We start from the raw sequence: 26,972 nt of genomic DNA, 5'->3' as shown, positions 1-26,972 counted from the left end.
TTTACTCCCAGGTCTCCTCCAATGTAAACAGGTGGAAATCAGATCGCACCTTTTCTTGTACCAGAAAGATGCATGCTCAATTGACAAGATCAATTACAAGGAAGTTTGTGACCTATTTATTTTCCCGCTGGCAGGAACACTTGGGTCTCTCTTGCCCTTATGTCCCTATTGGAGACCGATCGCTAGCCATGCTTGAGATCTTGTTCTTGATAATACAAAAGACGGGTGTAACTTGAGCCCTAGGATTCTTTCTTTCTTTCTTTCTTTCTTTCTTTTCTACTGCGATCGGGAATGAAATACCCACCTGTAAAATGCTTTGCAGGAAAAGAGCAATCCTATCCTAAAAGGGTACCATAAGGCCAATCCTACGCATGTCTACTCAAAAGTAAAAAACTAACGAGAGAGAAAGACACAAATTATGTCAAAACCCGCACTGATTCTTCCTCACTTTCGAACTAGTAGAGTTTTCAAAATACACGCTGGAGAAAGCCGAGAGGCGGCCGAGGAAGGAAGTGTCTTTTCGAAACGCGTCGGGCATATTAAAGCATTTTCAGGCGCCTGAGAATATCTTCTCTCTCAATCTTTTTTTTTTTAAACTAAGATCATGGCATCTGGCCCCATCACTTCCTGGCATATAGAAGGGGAAGAATTGGAAGAAGTGACAGATTTTACTTTCTTGGGCTCCAAGATCACCGCAGACGGTGACTGTAGCCATGAAATTAAAAGACGCTTGCTCCTTGGGAGGAAAGCTATGGCCAACCTAGACAGCATAGTAAGAAGCAGAGACATCACCTTGCCAACAAAGGTCCGTCTAATCAAAGCTATGGTTTTCCCAGTAGTAATGTATGGCTGTGAGAGCTGGACTATAAGGAAGGCTGAGCGCCGAAGAATTGATGCTTTCGAACTGTGGTGCTGGAGAAGACTCTTACGAGTCCCCTGGACTGCAAGGAGGTCCAATCAGTCCATCCTAAAGGAAATCAACCCTAAGTACTCATTGGAAGGACAGATACTGATATTTTGGCCACCTAATGCGAAGAGAAAACTCTCTGGAAAAGACCCTGATGCTGGGAAAGACTGAAGGCAAAAGGAGAAGGGGAAGGCAGAGGATGAGATGGCTGGATGGCATCACCGATGCAATGAAGCTGAGCACACTCCGGGAGAGTGCACAGGACAGGAAGACCTGGCGTGCTATGGTCCATGGGGTCACGAAGAGTCGGACACGACTGAACGACTGAACAACAGCAAAGACCTATTCAGTTCAATGGGACTTACTTCCAGGTAAAGGCCTTAAACGCTTATATTTTCAACCCGTCCCACCCGGAAGGCTTTGGAAGAATTTACAGCGGTGTAAACCCCTATTTTGAATGGATCTGCCCCCTGTCTATTTGTCTGGCAGCCGGTTCACACGTGCATATTGCGGGGCCATCGGGTGCCGATTTCGTCCAAGTGGATGAGCCACCACAGATGAAAGGCCAGGAACAAGCGCATTCCTCTCTCGTCTGGAACACAAGGCTTTGTAATGGAATCAGTTCACACATTCGGCTATTACTCATCATGTGTTGAGTAATACAGAGATGCGCATGCATATGTGAGCCAGCTGTTTGCCATAAATGAAAAACAGCAGCTGCTTCTTTTTAAACCTAACGAAACAGTCGCCTCAGCCACCAAAACACTTCTTCGTGCAATACTTTACGTGTCTACTCAGAATAAGTCCCATTGAGTTCAATGGAACTTCCTCCTGGGTAAGTGGCTATAGGGCTGCATCCTCAGTGGTTTCAAATTAAGTTTCCACATTCTGTTGGGGTTTTTTCCCCAATTCTATACTGTTCTACTCAGAAGTAAGTTCAACTGAGTTCAATCAGGCTTTCTCCCATGTAACCCTAAACCCTCTACTTGGGAGTAAGATGTATTGAACTCAAGGAGACTTACTTAGTGAGTAGACCTGGCTAGGATTGCACTGTTCATCTTGCACTAATACTTGTATAATGCACTTTTGACTGCGCAGGAATCCGGTTTATAAATCTCAGGCGGGGTTGGGGTGGCGGAAGATGTGCTAACACTATGAATGGATGTGCTGTGCTGTGCCTGAAATATGTACACCATTTATTACTAATGAATTGTGTAGTCTCTTCCTTAGTTATGTGAAGGAGTGATGGGGGTGGGGGCCCCTCCTACACTAGTTGGAAGGCAACACACTGACAGAAGGAGAAGTCACGCTTGTTAACTGAGATGACACACATTTTTGCAACCCTGATGTGGACGTCAAATATGACATCACTAGCTGATAATTTGGGCTGCGCGATTCTAAAGACACTTCCTTGAGGCTGGGCCATCTGTTTCTGTATTCCAGCTTCCATAAGCCCTAGGCCAGAATTGTTGGTCTGGTTCCAAGGATGTTGGCAGTTGCAATCCAACAATATCAGAAGGAGTCCTACAGGGTGTCCACCTTTGTCCTAGGGTGTAGGCTCCTCTGAACGCGGTGGGGCTTACTTCTGAGTAAACATGCAGAGGATTGCCCTGTTGAACAGTTTTCACATCACTCCTGAAAATACCCTTAGTTTAAAGTTTGATTTTCCCCATTTCTGTTCAACATACACAATACTGACACAGACCAGCAAGCCTTCTTAATAAATTAATTTTTAAACTCTCTCCTGGGGCGCATGCACGCGCGCGCACACACACCAGCCCCAGTCTAGACTGGACTAAGGCATTTGAAGACCAAAGCAAAAAGTCCAAATGGTGTTCTCCTTCCTCTTCCAGAAGTTAAAAGGCAATAAATAAAGGCAGTAGATAAGGATTTACCACTTTGTAATGGTGCCCCAATTATGCTAGCCCGATAGAGTTAGCTTGGGAGTCCCCATTTGGGGGTGGGGGTGGGGGTGGGGGTGGGCATATTGTAAATAGAGTTATCTTTGCAGTAGGCCAGCAGTAAAAAAACAAAACAAAACACCAAAACCTTAAATAAAATGAATTTAATTCTGACTAGTTTGTGTGAAACATTCTGATTATTTAAAGTGGAGCTTTGTGTAACTGACTAACTGTGGCCAAAATATGCTGATATGATCAAATACTTTATCAAGGAAAAAGTCCATACCTATTCCTACCCTTAGCCCAAAGAAGGAGTGAAGTATGTATACATGGATAAAGCAAGGCTAAATAAATACACAGCTATTTCCCATTTGGAACTAAATGGGAACTTAGTAGCAGCTGTGCTTTATACCCTGCAATCTGATACATGGCTACTCAGAAGTAAACCACACTGAAAGTACTGCAGCCCAAACAGCACATCCAAACATGAAATAGACTTTTTAATGCAAAATAACTCATGGAGAAACAGTGGTCTGAGTTTATGTTTAAACTAGTGCCATTTTAAGGTTGGTGGGTAACAAGATTTAGGCTGCAATCCCATACGTACTTACCTGGGAGTACGTCCTATTGAATTAGGTGGGGTTTACTTCTGAGTAAACATTCATAGGATTGCACTGTGACTCCAGTAAAATGATTCACAGGAGAATAGTTGATGATGATGATTGGAACAATAATATATCACAAATATATTTACAATGCATTGCTATAACCTATGTCTGTCCTTACTATATTTTGGACACATTGGGCATTGCAAGCCTCTACATGTTTACTTGGAAGTAAGACCTACTGTCTTCAATGGGCCTTACTTCCAGGTAAATGAATATCCTAAGCCATCAGACTGGGGGCTAGTGACCAGGGAGAGGTTTATTAGGGTGTTGTTGTTTTAGCTGGGGTTCTTATGGAACTCCCTCCCAGCAAAAACAGGTCTGCTATCTACTCTGTCTATTGCAGCGCCAAACAAAAACTTTTTTCTCCACTCTCCCAGGCTTCCTAACTACCTCTTTGAATGCTTTTTAAAACACTCATGGTTTTATAGTGTAACTCACTCTATCGTTTTTAGATTTTTAAAGTACGGGCGGGGGTATGTATTGTAAACTGCTCTGGGATATGTATTTCAAAGGGTGGTGTATAAATGTTTTAAATGAGTATATATATATATACCCTTGGGGGCTGCAATCCTAAACATTGGGATTGGAAGCAACGTCCATGTAAGTCAGGGGAAGTCACTACTGGGAATAGCCTATTCTTCTTGGTCGGATGATATAAGATCTTGAGGGAGCAGCTGACATGAGCAAGCCTAAAGGAATTATCTGTCTTGTGTGCAATCTGTCGTAATCCCTTCCTCTGGTAATCTGCCCCAGAAGAAGTGACTTCTGCGTGGTTCTGCAACAATATGATGGTCGCCCCACCGGCTTTGTAAATCAAAGTGTGGAAATATCACATCCTGCGGATTCTGAACCTCAACCAGTCCGTTTTGAAGCTGCAACAAAGGCCTGCAGCAAGGCTGGTTTTGGCTTCGTTATAGGATCTCTTTTGAGAACTCTTCCCCCACCCCCATGGCCAGATCTACACCTGGTGTCATATCCATACGATCCCATCACGGTGACCCTCGATCCCTCTTGGGCATTTACACCTGGTAGGACACACACACACTGGCATCTGTTGTGGTATTTTGGATAATGTGGAATACAAAGTGGGAAATAACGCTAGAAATCGGTATCCGGAACGCGTAATGTACCACGATGGTTCCCAGTGCACTTCAATACCGTTAAAAAGCACTCGTCTAGATTTAGCCCATATTTTCAGTACGTGGAGTTAAAGCACAATCTGATTCCTAGGCATGCTTGGACAAGGGGGGTGGGGGGAGTCCTTCCACTCCCGGCATTCCCCGGGCAGCCATGGCTGGCTGGGGAATGTGGGAGTGGAAGGAGGGCGTTGTTGTTGTTTTTGCCTGAACATGGATAGGATACCGCCCTAAATATGGGGGTAAAATATGGGGGTGCGGGAAAAACGTGTTAAGGCAGAAAAAAAGTCCTTCAACTCTCAGCATGCCCCAGCCAGTACGGCTGGCTGGGGCATAGCGGGAGTCGAAAGACTCCCCCGACCCCTAAACTCTTAACCTACCTAGGCTGCTTCTCTACTCCTTAACACTCCTGAAAGGCAACATGATGCCGCTAGACTCAGCATGTCGTAGGTTGCAATCCCGTATACACACTTACCTGGGAGTGAGTCTAATCGAAGTCAATGGGGCTTATTTCTGCATAGTCGTAGGATCGCTCTGTTAGAATCTCAAGCAACAAGGAATGTTATTTCTTTTTCTTCACCCGCCCCTCGGCTCTCCCCACTCCCCCCATGCCGTGTTCGACCCTCTCCCGGTCGGAATTCAGGGCTCGATCCCTATTTGATCGCGCTAGGGCGGGATTAACAATCTCCTCTTGGAATCAATAGCCGTTTCGAAGGGCCGGCTCGCGTCTTCCCAGTGGCAAACGCGTGGCGGCAGCGACCCGCCTTTCTTGCCGCCCTTAGTCCCTACAAAACCGTTCACGTCTTTGAATCTCGGGGAATTATCAATGAACTGTCGCTTCTTCTCATCAGCGACACCTTTGCTGGACAATGGATTGCAGTGGATTGCTAACAGAGCGAACCTATGCATGTCAACTCCGAAGTAAGTCCTATTGAGTTCATTGGGGTGACTTCCGCGCCTGAGGAGGTATAGGATTGCAGCCAAACTCCCCCGTGAAAGCCTTCTTTGGAAGATCACATCGTGTGTGCCTATGAATAACTTTTATTTCTTATTACATTTACATTCTGCTTCCCTCCCCGCCCCCTTGCAAGGAACCCAAGTTGTTCCCCCTCTCCACTTTATCCTCACAACAACCCTGTGAGGCGGGATAGGCCGAGAGTCAGTGACTGGCCAAAATCACTCAATGAGCTTCATGACCAAGTGGGGACTAGAACTCGGATCTCCCCGTCCAGCACTTTGGCCGTTACACCACACTGACTTTCAACAGGAAGCCCGATCCTATGCATGCTTACTCAGAAGTTAAGTTCCCTCCCAAATAAGAGCGCGTAGAGGATTCTTGTGACTGAGTTTTAGTATTCGAATACGGGTATTAGTATTCGAATACGGGTATTAGTATTCGAATACGGGTATTAGTATTAATAGACAGGATGTGAAGCAAAGTTCTTGAAACGCTGCTTCTAATCTCCAAGCATCCCACCCCCTCTCTCCAAAATCGCAGGGGGACAACTCGCCAGGCCTTAGCTGCGAGAGCAAAAGGGTCGCAACCTAATGGGACGCAGTCTCTGGTCCTTTCCAGGCTTCGATTGCCAAAACGGCCCCCAGTGCGCAATTATGTCGAGTTTCCTTCGAAGTTTGCCAACGGAACGGAGAACACCGCCTCTGGAATCCATCCCCGCAAGGAGGGGCGAGATCCCCCCAACCTCTTTGCCATCTCCTCCCCTTCCCCATTTCTCTCCCCCCCCCTCCATCTTTCTATGATCTCTCCCTCCCTCCCTCCTTTTCTTTTAAGCGCTCCCAGCAGTTCCCAAAACAAACTCCGGAGACACTGCCGGCTCGACCCCGGTTCGGCGGATGTCGCCTTTTTTCGCTCCCTTCCATACCCCTATGGAGCCTCCGGAGCTTCTCCGCGGGATTTGCCAAAGAGGGCAGTTCTGCTTCCCTCCTTTCAAGGGATTTCCCTTGTCTTTTTCCTAGCCGTTCTCTTGGAGAGCCGTTAGAAGGGCCTGGATGGAGCAGGAGAAACGGGCGACCTTTCCCCCGCTCTCTCTAGGATGCTGCGCAAACAGATAGAAGACGGGTGATGTGGACGCACGAGAACCGCTGAGCTGGACTGACGTTTTTGTTAGGGTTTGGGGAGGGAGGGTCGTTGACGGGGGGAGCAGAGGAAGGCGATTTCCTGCTGTTTGGGGCATTTCCCCCCTTTTTCTTTCTTTCTTTCTTTCTTTCTTTCTTTTTCTTTTTCTTTTTTTAAATTGAAAGAAGAGACCCGGCGTGGGGCGCGGGCATCATGGCTTTGAGTTCCAGGGCCCACGCTTTCTCGGTGGACGTTTTGGTGGGCAATTCTCCCAAGCGTAAAGTCTTGGATTTGGAAGAGGAGCGCTCCGCGGAGAAGGGAGTCTTCAGGAAAAGCCAGGTGCCAGGTAAGCTCCCCCCCCGCCCCGACTGCCACGCACGCACGCACACACGCACCCCTTGCTGCTCAATAAAATACTAGCCAGACAGCAGTCAGTATCGCCGTCCTCACTTCAACGCTGATTACTGTCCATGTAAGGAGCAAGCTTTGGAGTCACGCAGGACTCTTTCGCGTCCAGCCCGAGCACCGGCTTGTTTGTTTACTGGCGAGGCGGGGTGGGGTTGGAGTCCCCTTGCATGCATTGGAGCTTACACCTAGGGACGTGCGACCGGGTGCAGCTAGCTCGATCCCGCGGACATTTCCTCGGGAGTAAGTCCGAGAAACGACGGCTATTGCGCTGGTTTTGTGTACCGCTTCGAGCGCAATTCATTGCGGAAACTGCGGGATTCGAAGCCACGGACGAGGGCCAAACCGCGCAGAATTCCGCGGTTCTTGCTTCCGAGGGAGGGGGCAACGGATCGCAGCGCTGTGCAGCCCAAATTGTAAGTCGGTGGAACGGAGTTCTTATTGACCGTGCAATCTTATCCATGTCTACACAGAAGCAAGGCTCATTAAGTTCAAAGGGGCTTAGTCCCAGGTAAGTCTGGCAGCCTTAGTGCGCCTATCAACAGTGAAAGTCTATGGTCAGGAGTAAGTTCCATTGTGTTTGCTGGGGTTTACTCCCAGGTAAGTGTGCAGCCTTAAGTGTGGCGAGGTAAACGTTCAGGACCCGCCAAAGATACTATTCTCCTTCCTTCGCCAACCTGAATAATCCTGTGTGACCCCCAAAGCTTGCCTCTTACACTTTCAGTACCACTTTCTCGAAATAAAAAGACATTCTTTTGTTTGCTATGTTAAATAAGCAAAGGATTATTTTGCTTATTTACCAGGACCACAGATAGGCAACTCCCCCCCCCCCAAAAAAAACCCAGCCTTGGATTGTGATCCTGAACTACAGCAGCTGAGAACTGGGTTCAAGCGTGTTCCCTCAACCCGCCTGCGGAGGAGCAGGCCAGAGAGGTGGCTTCTGTTCTCTTCCGGGGCACAGCCCTAAACTTCTGTAATTATTCAACTGCAATGCAGTGGGAGAGATTTCAGCGGGAATCACAGCCAAATCCTTCATGGATCCCTAAGTAATCGTGTCAATATAGAAACCCAACATTCACATGGGGGAAGGGGATTTGCACCGTTTACAGGCTATTCCTCCAGATGTTTGGGGGTTTTGTTTTGTTTTTTTACTTGGGAGCCCCTCTCCCCAGCGTCTCTAGGAATCAAACGATGACAATGAAAGTACAGCGCAGAACTGAGAAACGGAAGCAGGACAAAAAAATCCAGTAGACTAAGGCTGAATCTTCACATATCAGTTTTGCCGTTATCATTATCATACTGCACTGATAACTATTGGTGTCATGTGGACCAATAGTCGTCATTAATGGTAAAACTGCTATGTGTAGATTCATACTTGCAAAACAGATCGCAGTGGCCTCTCCTTTCTTCCCGGCGCTTTGTAAGAATTGCTGACACCTAAAAGGATCGGGCTAGGAAATCTTTCCGATGCTTCTAATGCGTATTTCATGGGACATCAGAAAATGAATGGCCGACAACAAGCATTCGTAGGCCTCGAGTGCATTTCTACGGCCATTTGGAAGAGAGAACCAATGCTTTCCAACGAATCATGGCTGAAGGCACAATCTTATGGATGTGTAGCCAGAAAAAAAAGTCCTACACCGGGGCATGCTGGGAGTTGCAGGACTGCTTTTTCCTGTCAAGTATGCATAGGATTGAGCCCTTAGGGAAAAATCCAAAGTCCTACTTAGAATAGATCCATTGAAATGAATGGGACTAAAATTAAGTCCCATTCGTTTCAGTGAATCTACTCTAGGTAGGACATAGGTTGGATTTTAGCCTTAGTCTGTACTCTTCTATTCGCACTTACCTAATCTCACTGAACTTAATAAATCTTGATTCTGAGTAGGCACATGGATAGGACTGCAGGGTAAGAGTCCCTTTCTTTTTTTTCCGTCCGCCCCTGTATTTATTTCCTCTCAGAAAAGAAATCTAAAGGAGAAATGTCTGAGGAAACCAAAGAAGCAACAGGGGAGATCCAGGTGGACTTACAAGGTTCGGAGTTGTGGAAGCGATTCCATGAAATCGGCACGGAGATGATCATTACGAAAGCCGGCAGGTAGGGGTTTGGTGTTTCACCTGTCGTGTGTATTTCATCTATTCCTGGAGATCACATACATTGACCATAAATAGCGCTGCAACGCGGGGAGAATTTGCTTCCCAATGAATTCGCGTGTCACCGATTGTGCTACAAGTTATCACGACTCTGCCTTATCTTTTCAAATAAACTAGTAGCGCTGTCTTTTTCTTTCTCACACTACATTTCTGCGTGTCCGTTCTTAGTTAGGCTGGCCAGGAAAACGTGGTCCGAGGTCCGTGTTAGGAGTCCGCTGGCGCAGTTGTGGCGGTTATTGATCAAATAATCCTGTCTTTTTAAAACGCGGGCGCGCTCACACGTGATTTCCTCGTTTCATTTAGCAGTTCTTGTCGGGGGTTGTTCTGATTAACATCCTATTTACGAGGGACACGATCCAGGCCAAGCAAAGGAATCCGTCCCACTGGGTTCAATGGGAGAAACTTCAGCCTCTGTTGCTCAGCTCCCCCTTGTAACTCAATACAGCTCTCAGCGCTTAATTTGGGCTTAATTCATGGGGAACGTACTGTGACAGCTGATACGCATTTGCTTTCCCAACAACAACCCGGTGAGGGAAGTCAGTCCTATTTCCTCTCCCCTCTTTTCTTTTTGTTTCATTTTTTCTTTCTTTCTTTTAACGGAAATAGAATTGACTTCTGGATTGGGAGATCAGGTGACATTTGAACTCAGTTCCTCCAAGTCTAAGGCAGAATTCCCATTCATAGCATGACGAGCTAAACCGAAATGTCCGAAGCTGCCTTATATCAGACTGACTTAGTTAGAGCACATCCCTATGCATGTTTAGACAGAAGAAAGTCCTACAACTCCCAGCATAGCTGGCTGGGGAATACTGAGAGCTGTAGGACTTTCTTCTGTCTAAACATGCATAAAATTGATCCCCCGGACAATTAGTCAATTTACCCCAATAAATTATTCTGAACTGCAGGAGCACCTCTTCATGCTACCAAAAGTCTTCTCGTTGTTGTTTTAACTTGGAAGGAATCCCTGCTCCCATCCCCCAATTTACACTTAGATTTTATTTATATGAAGAAACCAGCTGTTTCCCATCTGAAGAAGGGCAAGATCTGTGGGCTAAGACTATTAAGGCCAGAGTATTATTATTGTTGTTGCTTTATTATTATTTACATTTTATATCCCACTTTTTCCCTCTTGCAAGGAGCTCAAGGTAGCTTACATCGTCCTCTTCTCCATTTTATCCCCACTACAGCCCTGTAAGGTAGCCTGACTGGCCCCAAGTCACCCACTGAGCTTCATGGCTCAGTGAGGTCTAGAACCCAGATCTCTCCAGTCCCACCAGTCCAACCCCCCCCACACACACTACTTAACTGCCCCACTTTTGCTCAGGCCTTGTTTCACAGGAGGTATGGCTTACATTGCAGTCCTAAACATGCTTACTCTGAAGGAACTACCCTTGTGTTCAATAGGGCCTTCTCTTGAGTATGTGTGTTTAGGATTGCAACTTAAAAAAAAAAAAGTTTATGGGGGTTGAAACTGATCTTATCCAAATAAACCACTGCCTGCCCCATCCTCCATGCACACATGCCCCCCCCCCCACACACAGACACCATTCCCTTGAAGAAAATATCACTGGAAAAGGATGCTTCCTAATAATAAGAGGTAATACCGTGGTGACCCTGGTAGTGGTATGGAAGATTGTGATTTGGGAGAGCAAGAGAAACAGACGATAAACTGATGTATGAACCAGTGAAACCCCCCACCTCAAACACTGAGCACTAACATCTCTCTCCAAATGTTGTGACATAAAGAAAACTTAATCTAATTGCCAAGAAGATAAAGCACTGATAATTTTTCCCCTCCCCATCTTTTCAAATTGCCCCTTTGAAAAGCTTATTCAGTCAGAGACAACCTCTTCAAAATACCTTAGACCAGGGGTCACTTTCTCTCTCTTACCTCCTCGCCCCAAGTTTTAAGTGCATCCCTTGCTGACCCAGACATGTGGCTAGTAGTCACCCCTTCTGGCTCATTCTCCCGTGTGTGTGCAGACAGTGCAGTTCTGTACGTATAAACTCATAAATAAGCACCATTGGGTTTAATGGGAATTACTCCCAGGTGAGCATGTTAAGGATCAGGGCCTCAATCACTTTAATTCCCAGATTTTGAGCAGGAGCAACAGTGCAATTCTAGGCATCTCTGCTCAGAAGTAAGTTCCAAAGGGTTGGATCCAGACTGAGTCATTAATGTCTGTTTCCAGATTTTGGGACATTCAGAAAACTTAAACCCATTGCCAAGGACATGGAGTCAGTCACTGACTTAGGTCCCCTTGCTTTGGATGGGTCTAACAAGTATGATGAAATGTGGATCCAGCCCAGTGTGCTCAGTGAGACTTACTTCCAGGACAGCCTAAGGATGCAAGCCCATATATACTTACCTGGAAGTAAATCTCCTTGAACTCAATTGGGCTTACGTGGGAGGAGACATGCATAGGATTGCACTGTAAGCCTCATGAGTTATGAGGATGGAAGACAATTTTCTCCACATGATTTTATCAACCAGCAGATGGTTGACAGTCAAAGTTTTAGGCCAAGGGTGAACAAATGGACATAGCTCTGAAGAACAAGGGTGCCTCTGAACATATGCTTAGCTCAGGAATTTGTTTTCAAAAGGTGAGCTTGCACGCAACATCTACTCCTGTGTCCCCCCCAAGTTTCCTTGATTTCCGCAGCCTAATTTAGGAAGAAAATAAGTCTCTTTGTTGTAGCTGCTGCTATTGTTCAACTACTGGGAGTCCAGAAACACTTGATCTACAGCAAATCATCCAAAAATCCATCAGTAAACCCCAATCCAGGACCTGAGTAGGTGTGCTAACCTTGAAGGAGGAGATAAAATGTACACGGCTTATTTTGCATAGAATATGGCTACAACCCTCTATACACTCACCTAGGAGTAAGGAGTAAGAACTCAGAGGGACTTACTTCTGAGTAAACATGCATAGATAGGATTGCACAGCACATTTCTGAGGAGCCCTTCTAGTGTGATGTCATTCTTTAAGATTAGTTAACAAATCAAATAATAAGTATCTCCTCTGACAAAGAGTTCTGTGTAACACCAAGGTCTGGGCTTCCAGCATTTTGAGCCCCCACCCCTTTGGGAGATGAAAGGCATGGCTTCATGGCTTCTGTAGCTTTGGGCAGCTGGTCTCTAGTGGATTGACCTCCCCCTCCTTTTCTTTTAAAAGGTTTTTAGCGAGAAAGATCTGTCTATAAAATATGAAAGTTAATGAAGGTCTTGAGAAGCCAGCCTGTCATTTCAGAGTCAAATTTTTCAATCAAACCAGCAGTTTATGAAGCTAGTGGTAGTATTAGAATGTTGAACAGGTCTCACAAACCACTGCTGGTGAGAAGATGAAAACTCTTGTAGGGCCATCAGAGCTGCTCACTTCATTAACTGCCCTGGAATAACAGAAGAACAGAGTCTAGAGTGGGGAGCTCGGCTGTGTTAGTCTGTTGCAACAAGCAACAGAGTCTTGCACCTTAAAGACTAACACATTTATAATGGCAGAAGCATTGGTGGGCTGGAGCATTATTTTCTTTTGAACATCTTTCCTTGCATGCATTCTATCCCTTTTGCAATTGAGCTAAAACTATCCAATTCCATTGCATCTTTCTTTTCCGCTCCAGCTGATATGGCCTGGCTTCTCCAGAAGTTCAGTTAACGAAACAGTCAGTCAGTCTGATACCTGCTTTGGGTTGGATTAAACCTTCCAATCCTAGGAGAGGAAAAAGATATCTCTTCCCCAAGCTACGTGTGTAAGGTTTAATGCCTCTCATTGAGACTGAACAAGCACATCTGGAGTAGACCCTCATTCGGATGTAGAACTGTTCTGGAAAACAAAACAGTCTCCCTGATTTTAAGCTTTAATGGGCTTCTGCCACGCATTAAAAACGTGGTTGTTCAGGCAGGCATTTGGGGTGGGTTAGGGTATTTTTAGAAATACAGTGTTTTAAATGTGGAATTTTATTGTTTTAAACTGTTGTACTATTGTACATCGCCCAGAGTGGCAGGGTGACCAGCCAGATGGGCGATTAAGAAATCAAATATAAATAAATAAATAAATAAATAAATAAGCAAGCAAGCACTTTTAGGTGGGCCTACCACTAGGATTAGGTGACATTAATTCTATCATAAAGCTGTTTCTCATAGCCGTTTGTGTGTAGCACTTACTCCCAAGAATACCTACAACAACCGTCCACATTATTACTCCTATGAATGGTTCTCTGGTCCTCCTCTTTTGCTGCTACACCTCCTTGGAAGTAATCCTCTTTCTTTCTTTCTTTCTTTCTTTCTTTCTTTCTTTCTTTCCAATGTTCGGAGGTTGTAGCAATAATACTCTGTAGTAGCAGCAGCAAAAATGAGGACCAATGCAGGGTTCATGTTTTCTCAGAGAAACACGCCTCACTGAGTTCAACAGGGCTTACTCCCGACCAAGGCCACATAGATTTCAGCTTTAACGTTGCATCTCATGTCAGTCGAACTTAAGCCTCATTCATTTCAATAGGTCTACTCTAAGTAGGACTAACATTGGGATACGTCCCTTAGAATCATTCCAACTGATCAAGTGGCATTGATCGTAAGGGAACTTCTGTCAAACCGAACTTAAATTCAAGCACTCCTGGAAACTTTGCAGTAAAGGTCTTTAAGCTGGTGGTGTTAAAACGCGGTGGCACTAACACGTGTATCGACGTGGTGGTAAAGCGGCAAGAATCCCTTTAAGGCATGGCAGCAAACGAAATCTACCGCGTTCCTTCCCTTCTGCTTTCCACAGGAGGATGTTTCCGTCCGTCAGAGTGAAAGTTAAAGGTCTGGATCCAATGAAACAGTATTACATCGCCATAGATGTGGTGCCGGTCGACTCGAAAAGATACAGGTAAAAGCAAAGGTTCCTCGCTGTCACTGTTCTCTGTTGTCCCTAAAGCCTGGATCCTACGCAGTTGGTTGACACGTGACGTGCATGGTGTCATTCGGGATTGGCTTGCCTGTTGTGTGCGACAGAACTCGCAACATCACACCAAACGCAATCCTTGTCAAGGCGAAGCCCCCACCTTCAGTGACGTGTCGTGGGAGGATTCATAGTTGCACGTGTGAATCAGTCCCAGTGGCGTCGGAGGGATCTATATTTTCAGTCGAAGCCAGGCAAGGAGAGACATCGTTTCGGATTGTCTTTATTATTCAATATTGTTCGATTTATTATTCAAATATTTCCCACTTTCATTCCCGTGTTTCACGGACACGGCATATTTTCTCAGAACAAGTCCCTCGGAATTCAATGGTACTCCCTCTCCAGTACGCATTGTTCAACTTGCGCGGGGGGGGGGGGATCCCCCGAAATCACTGAGGCCTGAGGGATGGGGGTGATCACGTAACCAATTCCCTTCTTTTCAGTTTTCCCGACTCACTGGTAAAATATATCAATAGCTGATCGTTATTTTTATTTAAAAACTGGAACTACGGTTTCACGGAAGTTCAGCGGTAGTGGGACCTAATCTGTTGCTCTTCCCATTAATTCTACCCGGTCTAAACTGCTAAAAACAAACACACAAAAGCATCTATCAGTCTCCTTCGGCTTAACAGATTTGTGGACAGGAGCCCTCAAATGTTTACCCCCAAATACGATCGGCGCGAAAGCGAAACGAGTTTTCGCAGCAGCCGTCAGTTTCTACAGAACTTACTTCCAAGGAAGGTGCGTCGTATCGGGGCTGGGGGCGCGCGGGGGGAGATGTGTATACTATAAACAGCCCTCAGAATCTGGGAGCATTTGGCAATGAGGCGCTCAGGACTTTCAAAAAGTTACCTTTCACTCCAGCGAGAGGTTTGAGTAGATGCTGGAGCGGACGTGTTCGCTAAGCCCGCTTCTCTCCTCTCCCCAGCCCAATCCAGCCAAAATGTAAGCATTTTAAAGGCCCAGTGGTTCCAATGGGAAATATTCAATCATGTGTTTGAGTCTCCCACTGAAATCAATGGGACCTAAGGCGCAATCCTATCCATGTTTAGACAGAAAAAAAGTCCTGCGACAGGCAGCATTTCCCAGCCAGCCATGCTTGGGAGTAAGTCCCATTGAACTTAGTGGGACTTACTTCTGAGTAAGCATGGATAGGATTGCAGTGTGAAAGGGTCTTTGTATGCGTGCGTGTGTTTTAAAGCAGAGAGAATAACTTCCCAGGACATAATCCAGCCAAAATTAAGCACCTTTAAGGACTTAATTTTGTGCTTATGGGCTTAAGAGTGCTTAATTTCAGCTGGATCATGTCCTGGGAGGTTAGATTATTTCTCTCTCCCCCTCCCCTGCTCTCTCATCACTTTAAAACACCAGAGAAGACCCTTTCACACTGCAGTCCTGCCCATTCCTACTCAGTCAGAAGTAAGTCCCACTGGGTTCAATGGGTCGTACTCCCAAGTGCATAGGATTATAACCTTAGGCTCAAGGCTGAGATCCAATGCACACTTACTTGGGAGTATGCCTTATAGAACTCGATGGGTCTTGCTTCTGAGTAAACATGCATAGGATGGGTGATCATCAATACCGGGAAGAAGAAATGAAGCAACATCTCTGTGCTTGAAAAGGGTATTGCAGGAAGCATTCCCAAAGACCCGTTTTCCACATCCCTGAGTTCTCCTGACTGACATACTTGGATTTCAGGAAGGGAACTTCCCAAGGGCACTACAAATAAATAACTTCTTCGGGGAAGAAGTGGAGACTCGGGGGGGGGGGGGCTTTAAGGCATATATTTCTAAGGAGCACAATCCAGCCAAAACTGAGTCCTTTTAAACCCCGTTCAGCCAGTGACACACAGTTGCATCAATGCCCCCAATGCGTTTATATTACAAGTCAATGATCCTACTAACTTTTCCCCTGTCTGAGAGGACAGCATTCTTTGCAGACAGAAGGAGCCAAAAATGCATCCTTCCATCCTGCATGGTTCCTTTTGTTGCACGTGTTAATGCAGGGCAGGATGCACAAAGAACAATCGAAACACCCCCACTTGCAACAATGGAGATTTTTACTCTGAAATGACAGACTGATTTAAGGACCAACTGATGGAAGAACCACATGTGATTTCCCCCCCCCCAATACCCCCATTTTCATATCTGATGCAGCAGAAGTCAGGTTCCCAGGGTCTTTCACAGTTGTTTAGAAGAAGGGATTTAAATATTTTAATTTTAATTATTATTACATTTATATCCTGCCATTTTTCCTCTTGCAAGGAACCCAAGGTGGCTTACATAATCCTCCTCCTCTCCATTTTATCCTCACAGAAACCTTGTGAGGTAGGTCAGGGTGAGAGTCAGTGACTGGTCCAAAGTCACCCAGTGAGCTTCATGAGTGGGGACTAAATTACTGATCTCCTGAGTCCCAGCCCAACACTCTGACCACTATACCACCCTTTGAGGGGCATGGAGGCAACAGAGTTGTTTGCTGCCTTGCTTTAAAAAAAGCTCACCTCTGGAAATGCCCTCTTCATAACTATGATGGTATGGAAATCCAGTTCTCCTTGCATATGGTCATAAACATGTATTATCATCATTATTAAAATCATCATTTATATCATCTGCTGCTGCTACTAAGAAAAGAATATAAGGAAGGGGCCAGCTATTCTAGCTAGGGATGCTGGAGAAATCCACCACAGATTCAGATGATTTTGGATTTCTATGAATCCATCCTGTGGATTCTGCAGCAGACTGGCTTTTTCTGAGTCAGGCAGGTTCTGCCAACTTGCAGACTGTTTTTTTTTTTTTTTCACTTTGGGGGAGTATTTGCATTAATTTGCATTAGCGCTAATGTGTATTAGCACAAGCAGAACAAAGTTCCGTGTTGTTGTTGTTTTTAAAAATCTGATTTCATCAATGAGCAGATGACAGAATGAAAGATACCTGATAATCTGCAAAACAGAGATGGAACAGATTTAATGAAACCCATGCAGCCCTAAGTCTAGTATCCTTCTTCCAACCATGGTCAGCCAGATACTTCCAGTGAAGTGAGCTGTGGAGGAAACAGCCCTTTTTGCTCCACAGCGCCTGGGTACCCTGACTGTTTCTGGACCTGCAATTTCCACTGACTGTGGATTTGCCTTTCAAAGCCATCTAATAAGCTCCTGGCCATTGCCACAACTTGTGCCAGCCTCTGTATCAGACCTCCCCCAACCTGGCACCCTCCAGAGGTTTTGGACTTCAATTCCCATCAGCCCCAGGTAGTATAGTCAGGAATTGTGAGAGCTGTGGTCCAAAACCTCTGGAGGGCACTAGGTTGGGGAAGGCTGTTCTATATTGTGCAGGGGTGGATAACATGCCCCCCACAGATGTTGTTGGACTGCCACTAGCCAGTGCTGAAGGATGATGGGAGTTGTAGTTCAACAGCAACCGGAGGTCCACAAGTTGTCTACCCCTAATATGGTGCTTTGGAGTGCTGAAGGTGCATCACATACCTCAGCCTTCCCCAACCTGGTGCCCTCTGGATGTTTTGGGTTACAACTCCCATCATCCCCAGCCAACATGGCCTAAGGCTGGGGATGATGTAAGTCATAGCCCAACACATCAGGAGGGCACCAGGCTGGGGAAGGCTGACATTTATTATTATCATTGTCTCTGTAATCCTTTAACAACAAACCAGCTAGGCAGGTCAATATTAGCTCTGCCTTGCAGACTTTGCCATCTTCATGATTTACTGTGCTTTATTCATAGTGTATAAAAATAATCTCAGTACACAGAATTCCAGCCTCATTGCCACTTGCTTCTGATTTCCAATAAGAAATAGATGGATCCCATTACATGGAAAACCAGTCCAATTTATTAAGCCTTTTCTTTGATGTGCTGTGTCCATCAGCTTACTCAACGTTGGTTCTCTCCCTGACCTGCTCCCCCAGTAATGAGCAGAAGTAACATTAACTGTGACAATAAGATTCACTGCTAGCAATCTGGGAGTGCTGGGGGAATCATCTCCCAGAAAATTTAAAGAAATTTTAAAAGCACCTCAAACTTCAACTGTTCACCCATCACATGAATTATGACCTGGATCACCGGCTGCCAATAATCACAGATGCCAGCTCCAGGTTTAAAGGGATCTTGGGCAACGTGCCTTGTGCTCTAGCTGTGGACCCTGGTGGGTTTATTTAGCAGTGAAAGGGAACGGTGCTCTGAGTAGTGATGGGTGACTGGATCTGGCTCTCCTCTTAATTTCTCACAGCGCCCTGGAGCAAAGATTTACTTATAAAGAGCGGGAGAGGGCAGAGCAGGGCTGGCCCCACCAGCTTGCTTGGGCCCTGGCAGCTGCCCACTGATGCTTGGTGTTGGCTCCAGCCTTGCCAGAAACATGGGCTTTGCGGACCCTGCTGCCAAATGTTGATAGAGATCTACATTGTTATTAAGACTGCACCTCCATGAACTGAAAACAGGGATATCAGAGAAATGCACAATGGAACCATATTTTTATTTATTTATTTATTGCATTTATATCCCGCCTTTTTTCCTCTTGCAAGGTACCCAAGGTGGCTTACATTATCCTCCTCCTCTCCATTTTATCCTCACAACAACCCTGTGAGGTAGGTTGGGCTGAGAGAGCTTGGATTTTCATGAATCTGACCTGCGGATTCCACAGTGGACCAACATTTTCCCTGTTGGGTGGATTCCACGGACTTGCGGACTGATTTTCTAACTTGCCCGAATTTTGCACAAATTTTGTCATAGAAAAGCATGCTTAAAAAACAACAACAATCCAAAATGTTCATTTACCCCATAGGCTAAAGCATGAAAATGCACATTTAGGGGAATTTGTGCATTTTCACATTCACAAAATTGTTCAGTTCTATTTTTTGCAAATGCAAATTTGCAGATTCGGGAACTACAAAAAATCTGATTCCATGGATGGGAGACGATGGAATGAAAGGTGCCTGTGAAACACAGATGGAAGGGATTTTACACAATCCGTACATCCCTAACTGAAGATATTAACTTTGATGGAGTTTATTTCATCTGTGAGGAGTCAGATACCCTTGGCATAAACTTTTGCACTGGGCCCCTCTAAAAGGTGAACTTATCATAAAAGTTTAACTGATTTCATGCATACTAAGCCCAAATTACAGATCAGGTTTGCAGAACTTGCCCCATAGATATGGTGAAACAATTGGGGAACTTCTCTGGGTTATTGCCAAGCCATTGATAACTGTGCAATCTCTGTCCTTGGTTTTGGTTTGAAGGTATGTCTACCACAGCTCTCAGTGGATGGTGGCTGGAAACACAGATCACTCCTGCATCACACCCCGGCTCTACATCCACCCAGATTCTCCTTGCTCTGGAGAGACCTGGATGAGGCAGATCATCAGCTTTGACCGGGTGAAACTGACCAACAATGAGATGGACGACAAGGGGCATGTAGGTGTGGATTTGAGGGTGCCTTTCTCTTATGGGAGGGGGGGGGAGAGAGGGAGAGAGAGAGAGAGAGAGAGAGAGAGAGAGAGAGAGAGAATGTAATCTCCCAGACAAAATTAAGCACTTTTAGGGAGCAGTCCTATGGCTGCTTGTCAGTGGCTAGATGGCCATAGGATATGTGGGTTTCTGGGAACCGACCTTGGAGCCCACGCTCCATGGTCGGTTCCTGGAGAACTAACCTTCCCCCTGTTCCATGTTGCCTCACAAGCAGGGCGAAACGGCCCTGCACTCCCCGCTCACAGGAGGAGAGCGGAGCGGCCAAAACGGGGCATTCCGAGGGGTGTTCTGGGGCAGGGCAGGGAAGGCGGAAATGTCGATATGACACATCCTATGTGTCATCTGGCAGCCTCCTCCCCCGCTCCGCCTTCCAGCGGCTAGACATCCAAAATCGGCTGTCTAGCTGCAAATGCAAGGCAGGAGAAGCATGGAGAGAACGATCCTCTCCATGTGTCTCCTGCCCTGCACTGGATAGGCGGCCGCCTCCGAGTTCAGAGGCGGCCACCTATCCACATAGGATTGCACCCGTGAGGACTTAATTTTGTGCTTAAGGGTTTAAAAGTGCTAAATTTTGGCTGTCCTGGGAAGTTAGACTCTCCCTCTGTCTCCCTCCCCTGCTCTCTCATCACTTCAAAACACCGGAGAAGACCCTTTCATACTGCAACCCTGCCCATGCCTACTCAGAAGTAAGTCTCACTGAGTTCAATGGCTCTTACTTCCAAGAGAAAGAGCGTGTGTGTGAATGGGGACTTGAACATAGGTCTCCCTAGTTCAGCTTTCCCCAACCTGGTGCCCTGCAGGTGTATAGGATTTCAGTTCCCATCAACCACAGCCTGCATGGTTAGGGATGCTAGGAGTTGTAGTCCAAAAGAGGTTGAGGAAGGTTGCTCCAGTTGTAACCTGGCATTCTTTAACCATTGCATTATGCTGCATCCCTCCACACATGGATATTATGCACCTTTTATAGCACAAGTATTGCAGATTGAAAATTCAGAAGCAGGAATGTCAGAGAAATCTGCAACAGAATCAAATGAATTTGGATTTCTATGAATCTGACCCATGGATTCCACAGCAGACTGCTTTTACCGAGTTGTACAGATTCCATGGACTTGCAGACTTTTTTTTTTTTTTTTAACTTTTGGGAATTTTATGCAAAGGTAGCCTTAGAAGAATACATATTTTTTTTAAACACACACATGCTGAAAATGTGCATTTTTCTCCATAGGCTAAAGCACGTAAATGCACATTTTGGGGGCTTTGCACATTTGGAGGGGATTTGTGCATTTTCGCAAGTGAGAATTTGTGCATATGTGAATTTGCACAAACTCTGGAAATGGAGAAAAAACCCAGTTCCGGCAATGAGTGGATGGCGGAACAAAAGGCACCTGACAATCTGTGAAATACAGATGGAATGGATTCTACAAAATCTGTACATCCTTACTCACAAGACACAATCATGATGAGACTTTTTGTATTAATTGAAAATTGCAAACCATGATGAGACTTTTTGTATTAATTGTAAATTAAGTTAGAACTACTTCCAAGTAAGCATGCTCAGTTTTTAACTTTATTTTTCTCTGAAGATGAAGATAAAGTGTTTGTGTTTTTCTTATCCCCCCCCCCCCGGTTACAGATTATTCTGCAATCCATGCACAAATACAAGCCCAGAATCCATGTCATTGCCCAAGATTCCCGATTTGATCTGTCCCAGATCCAGTCTCTGCCAGCAGCAGGGGTTCAGAGCTTCTCATTTAAAGAAACCGAATTCACCACTGTCACAGCTTATCAAAACCAGCAGGTAAGTTACTTAGGACAGGCATGAGCAGATGCCAGGCTTGTGGGATCGACTTTGTATTTTTACTAGGACTTCAAAACCCACCAATTATAGTAGGGAATAGACAAATCAGTTTATTTCTGATCCGCATTAGTTTTGCATGTATTCAGTCATTATTCCATCCTATTTCCACAAGCACAAATTAAAACAAACTTCGCATTTATTTTCAAATGCAGTTTCCCCTAATATACCGGTTTTGAACATAATTTCCCTTAATATACACTTTTTTGTATGCAGCTTTCCATAATATACATATTTTTTTGCACAGTGTTTTGTTCCTCCCTCCCCCCAAGAACGGCATTGCAAAATTTGAAGAAGTGTGCAATCTGAAGGATAAGTGTGCTCTGATCTCCATATCAGTCTAGGAAGTGCAAATTAGATCAGTTCGCTACAAAATGCAGACCAAAGGAAATTATCTCCCTTCCCTACAAATCAGTGGTCCAGGAAGGCATAGACATAGATGCAAAATAATGGCTCAGGAGCGAAGGCAATTATCTGTTGTGCCTGATGCACTATACGTACACTGGGATAGCCTGCATATACAAGTGCAAATCTGCTTCTGAGTTTCTACAGATCAGGGATTCTAACAACCAAATTTTGTCTCGCTGTTGCCATTGTGAAGCAACTGGGATTCAGAAATTCTTACTGATCTTCTGCAAATCACCCAGGACCTATCACTAGATTCTGATCTACCTTCTCCCCAATCCCTGCAGTGCTTTTATCACATATGTACATTAGTAACATGGCCATTTCTCTCTCTCTCTCTCTCTCTCTCTCTCTCTGTGTGTGTGTGTGTGTGTGTGTAGCAATGCAAAAGAATTGTAGGATTTGAAAGGTACAGGGAACTTCTTATGCTCCGATTCTGGAATTGATTTTAGAAATTGTGCTGCTTAAACTGGGAGTGGAACCCAAGGCAGAGCAAGAACAGTATTAGAACTGGACAGGAAAAGCTTCTCATCCCAACATTTAACCCCACCTCTTAGCCTTTATTTATTTATTTTTTGCCTCTACAGAAGGGGTGGCATTCCTTTCGCAGTAATTTGTTGTGGGCTGCATTTCAGCAGTGGGCAGGGGCAAAGCCAGTGGTAGGTGAAGCCGGAGCAAAAAGTGGACGGGACCTCCCTTTACTTTCTCTCTCTCATCTCCCCCTCTCTCTTTCACCCCTTCTTTCTCTCTCTTTTTCTGCCACCCTTTTCCTCTCTCTCTCTCTCTCTCTCTTTCTGCCACCCCTCTCCCACTCACTCCTGCCACCTTCCTTCCTGCCCAAAGGGCTCTTGGAAGAGGAACAGATCAGTCTTGCCAGAGTTCTGAACTGATTGCTTGCAGAGGGCTTTTGAAATTAGGTTGAGGAGGGTCACATGAATTTAGGCCGAGGCCTGCCTGTGGCTCTAGGACCAAAGTTGCCCAGCCTTGTTCTATGCTGACATGTACCTATTCTTCCTAACTGAAGACAAAATTCCAGGCAGCTGGCGATGTGGTCTTCAGCCCATGAAAACTTATGCTGATGTAGCCTAACTGTAATCTTGAGCATTCATTTGAAACTCATTCAAGTAATGATGAGCACAAAGAGGTGACACTGTCAAACTCGCTTTTGGCCATCCCAGCGCTTACAGTACTGAAATAATTCTCTCTTTGTTGTTTGGTTGCAAAACGTTGATAGATAACAAAACTGAAGATAGACCGTAATCCCTTTGCTAAAGGATTCAGAGACCCTGGGCGAAACAGGTAAAGGATTGTTATTTTATGTGTTGGATTGTCCCTCTATTAAAGATATACTTGCAGATTCATAATATGACTTTTAGTTTATTAATTGGATAACGAATTGATGATGTTTGCATATAATTAAGAACACTAGATCTCAGGCACAACCCCCCCCCCTTTCTTGGTTGTTATTAGGGCTGTGCCAAAAATTTCTCCCACATTTTTTTGACCATTCTCATTCAATTTCATAGAAGAGAAATTGCTTCCGTAAAGAAATTCAAGGGTGAAGAAATTTCAGATAAAATCTCACGTGTTGGGTTTGGGTTTCTTGGGCTTACCTTACTTAGGAAATGGCTGAGGAGTAAGCACAAGAGTCCTGTCTTTCATTGTCCAATCATTTCTCTGGCAGCCTGTAGCCTCCTCAGCTTCCCACACTTCAATTAAAGCCCAGGGGAAGACACCATGGAGTAATTTCTCCTATGGGGCTTTTTCAGATCAGGATGTGCAGGCAGCCTGGGAGGCTAGCTGTGATTAGGTAAGCTCAAAAATACCAGAAAAATAAATTATAAAACATCCTGAATGAGGCAGAACAATGGAAGCCTTTTTCGGGGGGGGGGGGCTTTCAGGAAAATGGAGGACAGATTTTAGCAGACCACTAATTCCACCTCATCCCTGGAGCTGGACACAATACTGCCCCCACCTGCATTGCAGTGGATGTAAATTGGGGGCCAGCTTGACAAGACAGTGGATGCTGTTGCACCATGAAACCTGCCCCCCCCCAACCCCTTACCAAAACAGGAAGAAGCTGTGCTATGCATCCTGCCAGTCGGGAGTCCTACCTGGGAGAAACTGTTGAGAATTTATCCTCTCCTTAGAGAAATTCGATGAAATTGTCTTCCACATTTCTCTGCCCACAAGTAAGGTGGAGAATTTCAGAAGGCCATTTGCACTCAGCTCTAGTTTTTACATATGTTGTAGCAATATCTTGTATCCAAGCCTCACCGGTCTCCTCCCCTCCCTGCCCACCAGAACACCCTTTTCCTCCTCCTCTTCTTCCTCCTCTGAGGTTGCTTTTCTGGCAGCCGGGGGGGGGGGTGTCTTTCCACACCTGCTGCAAGGTCCCAGATCTCCAACTCCCCTTTCCATGATGAGAACACTATCTCTGACCTCAGAAGGGTTTTTCTGAGTAACTGAAAGCTCTCCCAGGGACCATAGAATTGCTCTCTAAAGCTCTTATGGCCAGCAACTAAGCCTTAGGAGAGGAATTTCAAGCTTTTAGAATGGGAAACAACCTGCACAAAAGCTGGGAAACCACCAAATGATCAAAAGTGGTCCCAGGAGAAGGGAGCATTGTCATCTGGGGGACCCCAAAAAGCTGCATTGGAACCCCATGAGGTCCAGATTTGCCCCCCCCCTGGGCTTGAGGTTCTGCCCCCCTGCTCTAGAAACATGTGAACCATCTCCTGATGCCCTGTTTGTTTAAATAACAGTTAAGCTTTAACACTAAAAAGGAGCTGAGTGCCTCTGTACAAACTTGTTAGAGTCAGAAGATTTGCACCAATGCAGTCACCTCCTGCTCATGAGGAGGGGGCAATTCATGCATGGAAACCTGTGCACGGATTGCTCCTGTCAGAATTGAGGACTCCTTTCTTTCTTTAAGTTATATCCCACTGTTCCGCTAAAAAAAGTGCTCATTTTCAATGAGGCCATGGCAATATTTTGAAGTAAATTCACATTTGCTATATATAGCAGTGGGCTGGTTCAGAATAGGGTTGGATAAATATGTCCATTTCAGTTTCTCTCAGTTCTTCATTTTTCCAGTCTTTAATTTGGTTCATCCAGAAGTTTGAGAATTTTTTTTAAAGCTTGCATTAAATTTTGTATGTGTTTTTATGTGCATTTCTCTGAATACAGGCATTTTTGTATGCAGTTGTGCCCAATATGCATGTTTTTGCAAGCCATTTTTCTAATATGATATATTTTTGAATGTTGTTTTCACTGTTATATGCATTTTGGGGTGCACTTCCCCCTAATATACACATTTTTCTATACATTGTTTAAATTGGAGAATTCCATTACAAAATTTGGAGAAGTGCGAAGGGTAACTGAGTTTCAGTTTGTATATTGGTTCAAAAGTGTGAAATTAGAATGGCGAACCAAATGTGTTTCTTCCCCATCCTGAGTTCAGACACTGATGATCACTGTAACGTTCTACATGTGGTGTGGTGAGGGCCTTAGTCCTCCTAGGACCATGCACAAAAAGTCGAGTGTGACCCAGGTGAATGATGTGCTTGAGTTCCATGATTTCTACATCCAGAAGGAGTGGAAGTAGAAACTAGATTGCACCCACAAACATGGTACAACTGGGTGGGTTGTGTCTTATTTCCTACGTGAAGTCATGAGTAGGCACAATTGCAGGACCTGGGCCTATCTGCCACTGCATGTTTTATTATATTACCATATTTGTCAATAGCTGGACCAGCCCTCAGAACATATTCCCAGGCAAGCAGTGATTGCATTTGGTAATTCTTGACTCTAGATTTAATTATCTTACTGGAACCAGAGAGGACTCTTTAGATTATAATGGGTTTCTTCAAATGGTCTTATGGGGGGCATCTTTAGATGGTAATGTGTATGACTTTACTTCAAAATGTGGTAAGCCAGTCATGCTGTGTTTGTGGGCCCCTCTGCTGACCTGCTGAGCAGGGCCCCGAACATCTGCTCCAAAGTCCTACCCTGATGGCACCACTGCAAACGGTAGTCTAATTTCTACATTTCATTTTGTAGAGGAGTGCTGGATGGACTTCTGGAATCATATCCGTGGAGACCTTCACTTACTCTGGATTTTAAATCTTTTGGTGCAGAAAGTCAGGGTGAGTATTGAATCCCCAAATCATCCTGAGATTATTAAACTGAACTTTAAGCCAACAAAGTTACATTCTCTTCTTCAGCAATGTCAACTCAATCATTCCTTTGGAACCTGAGCAAGCTTTTGATTTGCTTGTCAACACGCTTATGCTTCATGCAAATTTGGATTTTTAAGCTTCTGGCCTAGAAAGTAGAAAAAGAAAAAGAAAAGAAGTATCCCCCAGCCCCAGTTAGTTATTTACTCAGGAATGTCAATTATGCTTATTGCCTATGTGCTCCTGAGTTGCTATTAATGGAGGGACTTGCAAAATCTTCAAATATCAGTCTTCACTGCCATAAAATAAACATTCTGTAAATGCAGAGGAAGAATCGTTTTTAATTTTTCATTAGCTTCCTAACTATTTAATCAGTTAAATCGATTACATTTAAATACATTTGCTGACTGTAAAAGCTTACTTTTGGATATCCTGGAAAGCAGGAGAGGGGGGCAGTCCATGGGAGAGTAACAATTTTAATCTCATTATAAGAACTGTAGCTTTAAGAACAGGTGCCTGAGGTTTCTTCTCAGAATTCTTTAGTTTTCATGTATGTCTTTTGCACCTGGCTCCAGTTTTATTTATTTAATTTATTATTACATTTATATCTCACCTTTTTTCTGCCAAGGAACCCAAGAGGGCTTAGATGATCCTCACAACAACCCTGTGAGGTAGGTTAGGCTGCGAGTCAGTGACTGGTCCACAGTCACCCAGGGAGCTCCACAGGCAAGTGGGGACTAGAATTCGGAATTCCTGAGTCTCAATCAAGCACTCTCACCACTACACCACATTGGCTCAGTTTCAGGCCTCAGGGTTCTGTTAAAAACAAAGTAGATCCCAAAAGCCCCAAGTCTGCCCAAGATTCTACTTTGTTC

At 45.0% G+C, this 26,972-nt stretch overlaps 1 protein-coding gene across 1 annotated transcript in view; it reads left to right on the top strand.

The window, feature by feature from the left end:
• The first annotated feature begins 6,899 nt into the window (after positions 1-6,899).
• TBX22 (T-box transcription factor 22) overlaps positions 6,900-26,972 on the top strand; it is a 29,618-nt gene continuing 9,545 nt past the window's right edge. Inside the window, exons 1-7 of the mRNA XM_084813345.1 lie at positions 6,900-7,032; positions 9,054-9,189; positions 14,009-14,110; positions 19,431-19,605; positions 21,293-21,457; positions 23,154-23,218; positions 25,982-26,067. Of these exons, the coding sequence (XP_084669471.1) occupies positions 6,900-7,032; positions 9,054-9,189; positions 14,009-14,110; positions 19,431-19,605; positions 21,293-21,457; positions 23,154-23,218; positions 25,982-26,067 (862 nt within the window). The remainder of the gene's footprint in view (positions 7,033-9,053; positions 9,190-14,008; positions 14,111-19,430; positions 19,606-21,292; positions 21,458-23,153; positions 23,219-25,981; positions 26,068-26,972) is intronic.

Source organism: Heloderma suspectum, chromosome 9 (assembly GCF_057233095.1).
Source record: "Heloderma suspectum isolate Gila_16-S chromosome 9, 16-S_ref, whole genome shotgun sequence".
Classification (NCBI taxonomy): Eukaryota; Metazoa; Chordata; class Lepidosauria; order Squamata; family Helodermatidae; genus Heloderma; species Heloderma suspectum.
The sequence above is the reverse complement of the archived record's forward strand: the minus strand, read 5'-3'. Positions and strand labels throughout refer to the sequence as shown.